The 14,889-nt window shown below is 32.6% G+C and overlaps 1 protein-coding gene across 2 annotated transcripts in view; it reads left to right on the top strand.

Annotated features, from left to right (window-relative positions):
* Positions 1-14,889, top strand: part of KCNB2 (potassium voltage-gated channel subfamily B member 2) — a 457,934-nt gene that overhangs the window by 27,968 nt on the left and 415,077 nt on the right. For both annotated transcript variants that reach the window (XM_051970048.1, XM_051970047.1), the window contains one exon: positions 6,465-7,147. In XM_051970048.1, coding sequence (XP_051826008.1) covers positions 6,569-7,147 — 579 coding nt within the window. In that variant the 5' untranslated portion in view covers positions 6,465-6,568. The remainder of the gene's footprint in view (positions 1-6,464; positions 7,148-14,889) is intronic.

Below are 14,889 nucleotides of genomic sequence, written 5' to 3'. Positions count from 1 at the left end.
AAAGCAGCCAGAATGGTGAAAGGCCTTGAATTTTGTACATATTTATGATGGAGATGGAAATGGGGGTGTTAATCCTCAAGAGAAAGCATAGGGATCATAGGTTCAAAGGATTATAGATCTAGAATTGAAAAATATCTCAGAAACCATCTTATTCAACCCCCTCTTTTTTATACATGAGGAAACTGAGGCCCAAGGATGTTAAATTATTTGCCTCAGTTCATTTTGGGTAAAAAGCAGCAAAAGTAGTATTTGAACTGAGGTCCTTTGACTATGGAGCCAATGCTCATTCCACTCTGACCTTCTATACTCTATCGAAAACATAATTTGAAGTATTTGAAGGGATGTCAAATAAAAAGCACTTTTATAGGAAAGGTCTAGGACCAGTTGGTAAAAGCTGCTAAGAAAAAAATTAATGTAAGGAAAAGAAAAGGGTAGGTAGGTGAGGCCTGCAGTCAGGAAGACTCTACTTTGTGATTTCAAATCTAGCCTAGAGACTTACTAGGTATGTGACTCCAAGTTTACCTTCACCCTATTTACCTCAATTTCCTAATGAGCTAGAGAAGAAATAGAAAACCAATCCAGTATCTTTGACAGAAAAACCCAAATGAGGTCACAAAAAGTTGCACATTTCTGAAAAACAATGTAACAACAAGGAAAAGAAAAAAAATTAACAATTAGAACTACTCAAATTCAGAATGGGCTGCCTCCAGAGGTAGTGAATTCTTTATCTTTGGATGTCTTTAATATAAGCCTGGATGGTCACATGTGAAAAATGTGGTTGAGGGAATTCTTTATCACTGAGATTCCTTCAGTTCTGAAATTCAGTAATTCTGAGTTATTTTCTAAGAATTAATCCGATTCAGCAGCCTCATCAGTAGCCTAGGGCTTGCTACAATGGGTACAATATCATCTGCAACAGGGCAGCTGGAGGAATTTATCATCTGTAGAGAATGTCATTATCATTTGAACATCATATTGGATATCCTCTGTTAAAAATGATAAATAAAAATGATAAATATATCTCCTGGTTTTGTCTTATTTGATCCTAATCATCAGAAGCTTTTCTTGAGTGCTGTTTATGTTGATACATTTTACATGATCTGCATAGGAGCCACGTGATTGAATAGGAGCTCTTCTGCCCTACCAAAACTTTTATATTTTAGTTTTTATGTCAACAAATAAGCACAGAAGAAACTTGCATTTTCAATCAAGTATAAAATCTGGAATAGGATCATTTGCAAAATTGCCTGTTCTATTATTTGCATTTAGCGTACCCCTAACATAAATTTTTTTCTCAGAAATATTGTGTAGAAATGAGAAATTAAACATGTCTATATTTGCTGATATCTTCAGCATTTGACTTTTTGACTATATTTGTACTGATAACAAAAGTGATTTTTCCATTTGGTATCTTCCTCTCTTTCTTGTCTTGAGAATTGATCCCTCCATCCCTTCAGATTTGAACCAGCACCAGAACACATAGTGTCTCTTTGTAATTAATCTTATCCATCAAGCCTATTATCTTCTGTTTCCTTTAATGACATTTCTAATTCCATGTGCAGTACATGAGGGCTTCTGATATGAAAATCTCAATGTTGTCACGTAAACTGTTTTTCTCCATTGTTTCTTGCTATTTTATGAGATCATGCTTCTCATTATTCCTTTAACCTCTATAACATTTTACATATAAATTCATTTTCTAAATCTGTGTTACCAAAGGTTCCCATACCTCTCTTTTTAGCAAAATTGAAGGCTTTTCAATGTGGTCTCCTCATTGTCATTTTTGTTTTACATTGGTTAAATTTCTAAATAATCCACATTAATGTCTTTTTCTAAACCATTTTTCTGTTCCAAGGACACCAACCAGATTGTTAAATTTGAAATGAAAAAACCTAAGTTCAAATTCCATGCCTACCTATTAATAATTCTATGCCATTAGCTCAGACCTTTAATATCTTATTTAACTATTTATCTATAATATTTATGTATTTATTTATTTATCTATAAAATGAGAGGACTGGGTAGGTAACTTCCAAGATGTTTTACATCTAAATCTGTTATTCTAACTTAAATTTTAATTTGATTTCAATCTTTGCTCTAATATCAGAAATGAAAATCAGTTTAATCGATGACATTTTAATTCTTCCAAATAGTTAATTCCCTACCATGGAAGTACTGTCACATCTGCCTTTAATAACATGGCTTTTAGCAAAGTAAATTATAATCAATTATCACTTACATATAATGTGTTTTCCCTACTTTAAATTTTGTTCTTAGTCCTTTTGGGGAGCCTCATATAAGAGGCTGAAGACACTGAAGACAGTTTAAGCAACATAAGTCTCAGGCTTGTACTTATAAAAAGAATCTATGTAGAAAATGTGGTATTCAAAAACAATAAATATGGTCCATGATTACTGGGAGTCAATTAAATGGCGTTGAGCCCTGCTGACCATTCACTATTGCTGTTATAAATGCCCACATGAATCACAGAATGATCCATGCAACCATGGTGTATCTATCTATATAAAGTGGATGGGCCACAGAATCATAAGATTTTACTGTGATTTGCTGTTAGTGCAATTCTCTAAATGTTTCTGTTCTTTAAAGGTAGACTTTTTATTATTGATAGCTTTGAATTTGAAACAACTTATATACATAGGTTCATCACCATCATCAAAACATATCTAGTGAGCACCTAATATTTACAAGATACTTCCTGACACTGAGGGAAAAGCAGAGGACTTTAAAATACAGTGACATAAACTCTGTCCTGAACTCTAAAGAGATAAAGCTGAGAAAATACAACATTTCAACATGCATTTCTTAGTATTATTCTATTACTTCAAAGTTAATGAAATGAGGGTGGGGGGGTAGAAGCAGATTTTGGACATGGTGACTATTGGTAAGTTTTTTATTTATTTAATCCAAATGGATGTCCACACAATAGAGTATTTGTGTTACTGTAAAGCCTTATGTAAATATATTTTTCAATAACTGAATTATTTAAAAGTTTTTCAGCAATTGGACCATTTGCCTCATAGAAATTGCTATGTAATAACAATATTGAATCATCATTTAAAATAAAATCTCTTTCTATAAAATGAGTAATCATCTTACTTGATTGCTTTTTATAAACCTGGATAGTATTCAAGTATGTTAAAAACAAAGTATGCCTAAATTTGAACTCATAGATATTAAATACAATAAAGTTCACATTTACAAAATATTTTTGAGCCTATCAAATCCATTGAAATGGACAATTCTAAATCTCTTAAATGTGAATTATTTTCTATTTGAGAAGATATAATCTCAAGACTATTAAAGAAATCTATCCAATAGCAGGGTGCTGCACTATAGGAGTAGGGAAGCCTGACTCCTGTTGGAATTGATATATACCTCAAAGGAAGACTTTAATTATAAAAGCCTCCTAACATCTAAAAGTTCGAGCTTCTCTCTATAGTATGACTTAAGCTGCAGGCTTTGTAAAAGCATAGGGTTTTAAAGAAAAAAAGATGTACCAAGGAAAGTGTTTGAAACATCAGGGCAAACTACTAAGAGATTGTAAGGGGGAAAACAAACTAAGAAGATGCTGGTTATTTCAGGTCATAATAACACATATCCAAGAACAAACATCATAAAGGATGAGTACTTAGAGAAAAAGATTTCTAAAAGATAAAACTTTTAAGCTGTATATGGAATCCATCACTGTCACATCACTACCTTGCTCAGAGGTGTTCATTGGCTTCTCATTAATTACTGAGTAAGACCTAAACTCAGTACTTGGAATTCAAGACCCTAAAGTATTTAGCCCCAAACAATATTTTGTCATCTTCCAATGTGTATTTTCATGTACTCTTTATTGTAACCAAATTGAACTATATGCTATACCTGTATTATGTTTTCTATTTCCATGTCCTTTTTTAGGATATTTTTTCTGATGGGAACACTAGTCCTTTCTAGCTCTTACGGTTTTCCATATATTTCAAATATATTTGTATTATATGTGTGTATGTATATACATACATACATGTATGTATGTATTTATATATATTCTATATATTTATTTATATCTAGGTTTCCATCTTCCTCTTTTGAAAGTACTACCATCTTCATAGTCATGTAAGTTGATCAACTTTGTGTCATTCTTGACTCTTTTATGTTTCAAACCTAATCTTGCAAAATCAATCAATTTTCACTCCACAATATTTCTCATAACAGTTTTTATTCAATTATTATTCTGGTCTCTTTTCACCTGATCCAGATTTCTTCCTTCTCTCATACATTTTAACTAAGTGCAAAAATAATTATCTTAAGGTATAGGTCTGACAGGTTCAATCCTTTCCCCTATCTCCAAATATTTCTTAATTTTTTTCCTAGGACAAAATACCAACTAAACCTGACATTTTAAAAATCCTTCATTGTCTAACTTCAAACTGTCTTTCCAACTTTATTGCATATTACTTTTTTCTGCATATTGTCTATTGCCATCTCCATATCCTTATGTGCTCATATGAAGTGATTCCACGCTCAGTATGTATTCTATCCCTTACATTTCTCTTTGGAATTCTAATTTTCCTTTAGGATTCTGCTCAGGTGTCACTTCTCTCTTGAAGCATTTAATTATTCTTTCTAGTAATCAAAATCTTCCATTTTCAGACTTTCTTAAAGCACTTTGAGCTCCTTTGCTCCCCCATTGCTTTTTATCTTACATCATCCCCTGTATTTTTGCTATATCCCTTAGTTGAACAATAAGCTTCCTAAGTACAAGATTTCTTTTTTACCTTTTCATTTCTAGCATTTAAGATAATGCCTTGAATTTATTAGATGTTTAATATATGTTTAGTGAATTGAATTAAGTTGAAATATCAAAACAACACTTTCTTTGGAGGAGATTTGATGTGTGAAAGAAATTAATTTTAAGTTTCTCTCCTTTCTCTGAGTTTACATGGTACTTGGTGTCACTTTCCAATTACACTTTGTATTATAGTCATTTTTGAATATGTATTATCTTACCTGGTAGACTGTAAGCTCTGAGTAGACAAGGACCATGTCTTATTTTTTTCTGTACTCTTTGCAATACCTTACCCACAGTAGGTACTCCATAAATTATCCAGTTTATTAAAAAATAGGTTCATTAATTTGCATTGTCAGGTGGATTATAACAGGGATTCTTAAACTTTTTCCATTCATAATTTCTTTTCACCCAAGAAATTTTATGTGACCCTGATATGTAGATATATAAAATAGGTATACAAATCAGATATTTACTGATAATAAATTATAATTTTGTGATCCCCACATTCAATTAGGTGATCTCATATGGGATTGCAACTCACAGTTTAAGAAGCTGGAAGTTATCTAATAAGAGCACTAAGGGAAAATAAAATTATTTAGCATAAATGCATAGTAAACATTAAAATATACACTATTGGATGATGCCAAACATAGCAGTGTACCACAGAATAAGTATGTGCCAGCTATGGTCCATGTAGAGTTCTGTATAGTATCTTTTTTAAAGGTATGTAATGTAATATTCTTCTCTACAACATAAAGTTCTCTGGGAGCAGGTTTCCTGGGGGCTTCTGGGAGCAGCCTTATTTTCAGTTCAGTGTAATCACCCCAAATGCAGCCAGGAGTTAAAGTCCAAATCCTTTATTGTCTCCTTCAAAGTCTTGTCTCTTTTCCTGGGGCCCAGTTAACTTTAATAGAAACCTATCTCTCTCCTTGGTTCTGAGAGCTTAAGCTGCCTTCTCTGCCTTGTGAATATCCTGGACTGAATCCTGGCTGAGGCTCCAAGAGCTTTTAGTGGACTTTTGTGTCTGGCCCTGAGAGCTTCTTGCTTATATGCTGTACACTGAGTATATATCAATCATCATATCACTAGGAAACCATTATTTGTTGTAAGATTAAATCAATGCTAAACTAGATTTAACCACTGTCTCTTCAATTTCACTTAATACCTTGTTTCAAGTTTTGGCCCATAACATCTCCTTGAAGGATCAGATCAATCATACTGAACTATGCTAAATTAGCTAATTATTGTCTCTATCAATTCCACTCTTAGCACCTAAGAATCCTAACAAGATTCTTTAATAAGACTCCTTATTTTATATTAAGGCATAATAAAAGAATATTTGACTTGGCGTTAGGCGATATGTGTTTACAACCCATATCTGATATTTACTAACTGCAAAGGGGAAAGCATGGGACAATAGAAACCATACAGAATTGGAATCCCAGCTCTGAAGTTTATAGCCTTTTATAACCTTAGCTCAGACATCTAATTTCTATGTTCCCTGATTTTCTCATCTGCAAATTAGAGATAATATAATACTTATTCTACTTATCCTTGCAGATCTATTGTCAGGAAAGGACTTAATTAACCTTACAGCATTCTACAAAAATATTACGATTATTATTGCTTGGGAATAGACAATAAAGGTCTGTTGTTGGTTTTTTTACAGTTATGCCAATAGAAATACACTTTGAGATGGATTATTACTTCAATTGAATATTCTGCAACTCATTCTTTGAAGGATATTGGTTCTTCAGCCTCATCCAGTTCAAAATGGCAGAGAAGGCTCCCCCTGGCTTGAATCGAAAGACTTCAAGATCTACTCTTTCCCTTCCACCAGAACCTGTGGAGATCATCAGAAGCAAAAATTGTTCCCGGAGAGTTAAAATAAATGTAGGGGGCCTAAATCATGAAGTGCTATGGAGGACTTTGGATAGACTTCCAAGAACGCGATTAGGGAAGCTCCGAGACTGCAATACTCATGAAACTCTGCTGGAAGTGTGTGATGACTACAATTTGAATGAGAATGAATATTTCTTTGATCGACATCCTGGAGCTTTTACATCCATTTTAAATTTCTACAGGACAGGGAAACTTCACATGATGGAAGAAATGTGTGCCCTCTCTTTTGGTCAAGAGCTTGATTATTGGGGAATTGATGAAATATACTTAGAATCTTGTTGCCAAGCAAGATACCATCAAAAGAAAGAACAAATGAATGAAGAATTGAGACGAGAGGCAGAGACTATGAGAGAAAGAGAAGGAGAAGAGTTTGATAATACCTGTTGTCCTGAGAAACGGAAGAAACTCTGGGACCTGCTAGAGAAACCTAACTCATCAGTGGCTGCAAAGGTATGAAAAATATTTTGTCTTATTCTGTGTGGTTAGAATCTGTGCTATTTATGTATTTCTGGGAGCTGGTTATCTTTATCTATAAGATGTTTTGTTTGCTTGTTTACAGGGAAAAGCATAGGTATGGCATTAATCATTAAGAAGACAACCCCAAATGTATCTCAACTGGAATTATTTTCCATATTAAAGTGACTTTTAAAAAATTGAACTTATTATGAAGTGAGATCTAAATGTTGCAGTAGTTGGTTAATGTGATTCCTCTCTCAAAGCAGAAAAGCATCAAATGCTGTCACAGCTAAATCTCACTTTACAACAGATGTGTTCTTGAAAACTTCTACATAAGAGGATTTTTTATTAGTGAAAATAAAAAAACAAACAACTAATCTTGTTTAATTGTACTATTTAAATCTACTGGGTTATTATCTAAATCTCCAACTGTTTTTTTAAGAATTTTTAAATGAAAAAAATATCTTTTTTTTTTCCCTTTTTGGTCAGTTTGTCTGGGTTTCTATTGGAGAACAAGGATGATTTGGAAGAACATTGTCCTGTTGGGTAATGGTCCAGCCTCCTCAGCTCTGGATCTATAGTGGCAAAAACTGAGGAGATAGAATATAACTATCAAATAAGACTCATAACTTGTGACCAGTGTCAGGGCTTATCCGAGGGGAAGGCAACATTTAGGAACAAGGGGAAGGAAAGAGAGAGGAGGCAAGGTCATTTTGTTTGGTCGGCAGGGAGTAGGGGAAAATGCCAGTAAAGTACAGATATTATATGCATTATAATTACTCTGCATTACTGGGTCAGGACCCATCCAAAGAAAACTAGGAATAGTTTTATTTCTTATACCCCCCAGTTCCTCAGCCCCTTAAAATCCAAAACATCCAAAGCTGTAGACTTTTTTTTCCTAAGGAAGAGACATTGCTTTGTTGAGGTGAAAATTGTTCCATATTTCATTGGAACATTGTGAAATAAAATGTTTCCCATATTATTCATATGACTAAGTAATTGCATTTCTGATCATAGAATAATAACTAGAAGGGTAATCAGAGGTCATCTAACCCAATTCCCTCTTGCAATAGAGGAGGAAGCAGAAGTCTAGTAAGATGAAGTACTTCCTTAAGATCACATAGCTAGTAAGTATTAGGGATGGTATTAAAATCTAGTTCCTCTTACTTCAGAGACACACTTTCTCCAAATACAACACTAATCATGGATTTTATGATAGGAATACAACTAATCAGTTAATAGAAATATTACTCTACATGGACTGTTTCACATCAAACCTGAATATTATTGCATATCATTTCAAATTTTATTGGAAGTTTAACTTTTAAAAATGATTCAAATGTTTAATTGATGTGAATTTTGTGCATTAGTCCAGTATTTCATTTCTTATAGTTTGAAGTGTCAAATTTAATAAGTTATATAAATTTTCATTCCCATTAAAAATCATAATATGAAATGTGTGTATAGATATTATGAGTAGTAAAAACAAAGAATCAATATTTTTCATTTATATATGAAATCAAAATGGGGTATGGAGTAGGAAAAATGTACTATGGAATGGGGAAAATGGACTATGGAATATAAACTATGGAATGAGAAAATGGTTTGGGCTTTTTTTCCCAAGCCCTTCTTTCCTGGAAGCAATACTATTTATAAAAGTAATTTACTTTTTATTAGAATTTTTTTTGTTTGGGAACCAAGTATTCTCCATGACAATATGAATCTCATAAAATTAAATAACCAGAAGCATGCACCTGTTCCTAAACTCAATTACATTATTGAGTATCCCTGTGGTTTAGTCTTCTTAGAATAATGATTCCAGGGGTTTGTAAGTTTTATATAGATCAAGATCTGTAGTAATAAGAGAAAAGGCATCTCTAACACATGCATACTCAGAAAACATGTACTAGAAGCTCTGGCAAATTGTTGACTGACCACAAGACATTGCAAGCTGTAGTTCTTCCCAACTTGAGAAGAGAGGAAACTAAGGAGGGATCTGTCCTCTCACTGGAGGGCAGAAGTGTTTCAAAGGTTGTTACACATTATTTCCTGCATATAAATACAGGATAATTGAAAGCTTCCCACTAAGTTGCCTATGGTTCTGGGTAATTTGTTTTCTCCCTTAAAATAAGAATAGTCAAGACCACAATTTTATCTTGTTTTTGTCTTGAAAATCAATTGCTGTTTTCAATGTTAGATGATTTCAAGGACTATTAACAAATATGGACTGGACTCAATAGTTAAATTATGGTACACTTTATTTTGAAGAGTGGAACTTTGGGAGGTAAATTAACCTATTAAATGGTTTAAGCCTCTTCTGAGTTGTACTTGTACTTGCACTTTTCATATTTACATTTGGAATTCAAGGAGCATAGTATTTGTTGATATAACATTTGTGTTTCTTTTATGTTTAACACATTTCATATATATGCATATATAATTTTACATATTAATGCTCTTGTTTAAAGAATTGTTTTTATTGCCTGTTAACCAGTTTTGAGTATAGAATTCTAGGCTATGTGCTACAAATCACTGTTGAAATTATGTACAACTTAGAAGAAGAAGAATATAATAATGAAAGATAATGCTAAAAATACTAGAAAATAGGAAGAACCCAATCATATTTATTTTCTGCCTTAAAGGAGAACTGAAAATCACATTTTTCGATTCAGGAAAAGAATGGGTCTAGTTTTCAGATGGAAAATGATTGTTTACTATGTTTTGTTTAATATCAATTCATATAGTTGAAAAACATTAGTAAATAAATGCAGTAAATTCTTTAGTCTAAGTTATTCTTGTTCCATTAACTTTATCTTGGTGGGACTTCTCCTATTTTCCAAATCTTGCCAATAATTATCTTCTACATATAACATTTGATAGTTATCACATAATACTCCATAAACACTCCAAAACTATTCTGAATTGCATTAATTATTGGTACCTAAGATGAAGGGCTGGCCTCTTAATTAGGAAAACCAAGGCTTAAGTGCCATTTTTAAAGTATATTTAATTTTCATTCAACTCTTTGTGAATCACAGCCTCTCAATTTTCAAGGCAAATCTCTAAGTAATAACATGCAAAACCAGAGCTGATCTGCATCCTGAAAGGGAGTTTCATCACTGGGAGTTCATTACATGGTTGGATTCTCAGAACTGGTTTTTTAAAAAAAAAAAAAGGATTATTTCAATTCCTATACCATTATTTATCAAGCATTATTGGTGTGTCTATGTCAATATAGCTATATGAATATTTAGAGAACAAGCATAGTTTTTCCCCCTTATTATTGATTAAACATGAAAAGAAATCAAACTAACATTCAGTAACTAAAAACTGTTGATTTGAGCCAGGCTATACAATAACTTAATAATGAATTTCAATATTCATAACAATTTGTCTGATCCTGGCTTATTTATTGAATGAGGTCATCCTCTAATTAGAACACTGAAGTCATGGTAGTTCATTCCCTTCCAGAGAAAATCAGTAGTTCATTTGTCAGAAGAATAAGTCCATTAATAACCTATTTATATGACCTTGCTCACCAACTTCACTAGTAGCATTAAAATCAATCAATGTCAGCATCACCTTTATACCAAATTGCACTGCATTGATCTTGATTACATTACTCTTGTGGTTATCACACTCATCTTCAAAACTGATTATTAAAGACATGAAGCTCTTACAATATGAAGGTAGAAAAAAGTTCAATGGAAAGTGATTCAGAGAGGTAGCCAGCAAAGTTAGAGGAATGTAATTCCTTCAGATGGTACTAAAAAAGACAAGTATTCCAACACATTTTGGATACCTTGTTAAGGGAAATAGCCTTGACATGATGCACTGACATGGCACTCCTGGCGTAAGATATCCAGTGTGAGAAAAAAGTAGTCGAAAAATATAAGTAGAACACAAAGAATAAGACTCTTAATTTTGGTTATTAGTTAGACAAATCCAAATTGGAAGGTGAATATTGGACTCTGAAGAGCCATGGGATTCTCTTATGATAAACAGACCACATTGGGTGGTTGGATGATGAGTGAATCTGAAAAATGTGTTTAAAATGCTCTTCTCTAATATCTAAGTAAGCCAAGAATCCATAATCTGACATTACCAACTTTTCCAACTTTATCTCACATCATTTCCTTTTATATATTCTGTTCTACAGCCAAATTGTACCTTTTCTTTTCTTTTCTTTTCTTTCCTACCTCTAGACCTTTGCTCATGACAACCCCTTTGCCTGAAATACACTCTTTATCGTCTCTACTTGTTGAAATTCTATATTCTTCGAGATTCAATTCAGAAACTACTTTTTCTAGGAAACTTTCCCTTATCTTGCTGGCCAGAAATAACATTTCCTTCTTCAGACTTCTCAGAATTTTATTTATATCTCCCATGTGCATTTTTCATCCTTGAATTATGATATGTACCTGTCATTTCCATGACTGTATTGAAAGTTCTTTGAGGACAGGGATCATGTCTTATTCATATTTATATTCCCTATTGTGTGAAATACAGTTAGAGTTACAAAATGGAAATAAGAGTTGTGGGATACACTAGATATGGGAGCCAAATTTCATTACTTATCGGATGAATCATTTTAAAACAAGGTTTACCTAGATGATAGCATCAGAATGTAGGGTTTTTCTCTGCTACTCTACTACTCTACTTAGCCAAACACAAAAAAATTGAGTACTATTATAAAAGCCTGGCATTGATTTATTGATAACTCCTTCTCAGACAAATGCCAACTTCTCCTACCACATCACAATCATTCATCCCATATTCAGAAGTTCAAAAGTAATCTTAAAATATTTTTATTTCAACTACACTTGCATCTTCATAACTTGTTTTGAATCCTGTCCAAGCAGAATATTATTTCTAATAGTAAAATCTTAAGATGAAATTCAGATTTATAAAACCCCCATTGCATATTTTTTTAAAAAATTTCTTTTAGCATGCTGTCTGTCCCAACGCAGACCCTAGTGTGGTAAGATTTGTGGCAAACAGAAGAATACCAAATCAAGATTGACTGTCTAACAAGCAAGGAAAACTATAAATAACTCTTCTATACTTGGTGTAGGGAAAAGGACATATATTGAGCACATTCCATTTTTTATATATGAATCAGATGTTCTAGTGCTCTGATTATCTTGCAGAGAAATGAGCCAAAGGCAAAACTGCTCTGTTTCTATGCCCAGTGATCATATTTAGGGAGTTATAAATTATTTTCCCTTACAACAATCCTATAAGGGAAGGGTAAAAGTATTTGACAAGAACAGAAATTGAGATTCAGGGATTGTGACTCTTGAAGTCACATGGCTAATAAAAGTGGCAAAACAGTTGAAGTCCATTGTGCTTAACATTATGCCATTATGAACTCACACAGTATGTGTTGAGCCAGAAATGCTAATAAAAATAGAAACCTAAAAAAGACTAAAAATTGTATAGACACACATATATGTGTATATATATTTTATACACACAAACATATATATATATGTAGACATGTATGTATACAAAATTCTCATATGTAGATATATGGGGATTTGAGGGACAGAATGCTGAATCTCAAGTAAGCAAGGTCTGGGTTCAAACTCCATTGCCGATTCTGATAATGGGACCAGAGAGAACCCATTTAAGCCCTTTGGACCTTATAAGTAAAACAGTAATTACATCCAAACAGTGTATAGGACTCTTGTTTAAAAAAAAAAAAGGTCTTATTATATGTGAATCATTATTATAAATAGGTTCTTCATAAATAGTTGTTGGAAACATCAAACTAATTTGAAATAACTTGATTATATTTTATGAGCTTTTTAATGTGTGGATAGTAAAATTTCTTAAGAGATAGTTTCTTTTTTTTGTCTTGTATCTGTTGCCTACTATAGTTTTTGACACATAGTAGGTGCTTAATAATTCTCATATTGCGTTCATTAATGCTTGTCATTAATTGCTTTAAAATGCTTATCATGATCATTTTTAATGATAAGTAAAATACTTTAAAGCATATTCTTTATAGAAACAATCTTAAATAATGTAGGCACTTTTAATAGAATGATAAAAGAACTGAAGATAAAGAATGTGTCTCAGATTTATTATATACTTTTTAATTATTTTAAAAGGAAAAGTCTACAACACTTGAGGGGACAATTAGGTGATGCAATGGATAGAGTTCCAGACTACTAATCAGAAAGATTCCACTTTATGAATTCAAGTATGGTCTCAGATATCTACTAGCTTTATGACCTTAGGCAAGTCACTTAACTTTGCCTCAATTTCCTCATCTATACAATGGTCAGGAGAAGGATATGGTAAACCATTCCAATATCTTTGCCAAGAGAAACTCAAATGGGGTCCCAAAGAGTTGGACAGGATTGAATAACTAAACTACATCTGATATTACCAGGTGATCTACCATCCAAGTTACTAAGTCCAAACCTGCTGAATTTCTGAGACCTGACAAAATAAGGCATAATTGACTAAAGCTTCTCCTCATAGTCTCATTTTTTTTTCTTTTTGATTGATTTTATAGTTTGCTTATCATTGGCAAACTGATTTAGATAGGTTTTTAATTTCAATAAAATGTGGAAATAATATGACAAAATTTAAAACTCCATACTACTCTAAGTTTTATATATATATATATTATATATATATATATATATATATATATATATATATATATATATGTATGTGTATATATACATATATACACATACATATATATTATGTATGTATGTATATAGATATAGTAAGGATATTCTTTTATATCCTTGATTTCCTATTATTCCAACCTTTATCATTTTTGTTTCCGGGGTTTTATTATTCACTTGATACACATCAACTTGGTTTAGTACACTATCTGACTTAGAGGAGTTTTGTAGGTCAAGTGGCATTTAATTAGTTAATGCCAGAACAGCAGGCATTGCCAACAAACCAGAAGGCTCCAGGAGTTGTGGGAGTAGTGATTAGAACATCCTAAAAAATCAAAATCAAGCATCAGAAGCCATTTTTCTTAGAAATGAAATAATGATAATGATGGTTTACATTTATATGTTGCTTTAAGGTTAGCCAAATGATACGTACCCACAAAAAAAAAAAAAAAAAAAAAAAAAAAAAAAAAAAAAAAAAAAACCTTGTTTCTTACAACCCTCATTTTACCGATGAGGAATTGAGGTACTGACTAGGTAAATGACATTCTCAGTGGCACACTTATTATGTATCAGTCAGGATTTGAACTTTTATCTTCCTGACTCCTTGTTCAAAACTCCAGTCACTCAGAAATGTTAGTAAACAAACAGCCTTGTAATAAGAAGTCAAAAACAAGGATACCAAAAAGTTCTGAAATCTGGTAGAAAACTTGAGGTTGGCATTTAAAGTCCCAACCCAGATAGACATAGCAGCCAAAGTTTTGTCATAGAACATATCTCAGTCTCATCTTATGAAGATCCAGAAAGCTAGATCCAAGTACAGAGTCTAACTTAAGGGGCACAGTTGAGACCTAAAGTAATGTTAATACCAGGAAAGCAAACAAAGGATGGATTTGGAACTACCACTTGAATGTCAGATTTTAGAATCTGTAACAGGTGAAGATAATGAAACTGCATAATCACGATGATTGTTCATTCTTTCGTTCTTTCAACAGATATCAATTCAGCAAGTCAGTGCCAACTTGTACTGTGCTCTGTGTCAGCTGCTGAGATAGCTACCGAAGTGGTATTTAGAGGGAAGATTTCTGCCCA

Source organism: Antechinus flavipes, chromosome 1 (assembly GCF_016432865.1).
Source record: "Antechinus flavipes isolate AdamAnt ecotype Samford, QLD, Australia chromosome 1, AdamAnt_v2, whole genome shotgun sequence".
NCBI lineage: Eukaryota > Metazoa > Chordata > Mammalia > Dasyuromorphia > Dasyuridae > Antechinus > Antechinus flavipes.
This window is presented reverse-complemented; position numbering and strand designations above follow the sequence as displayed.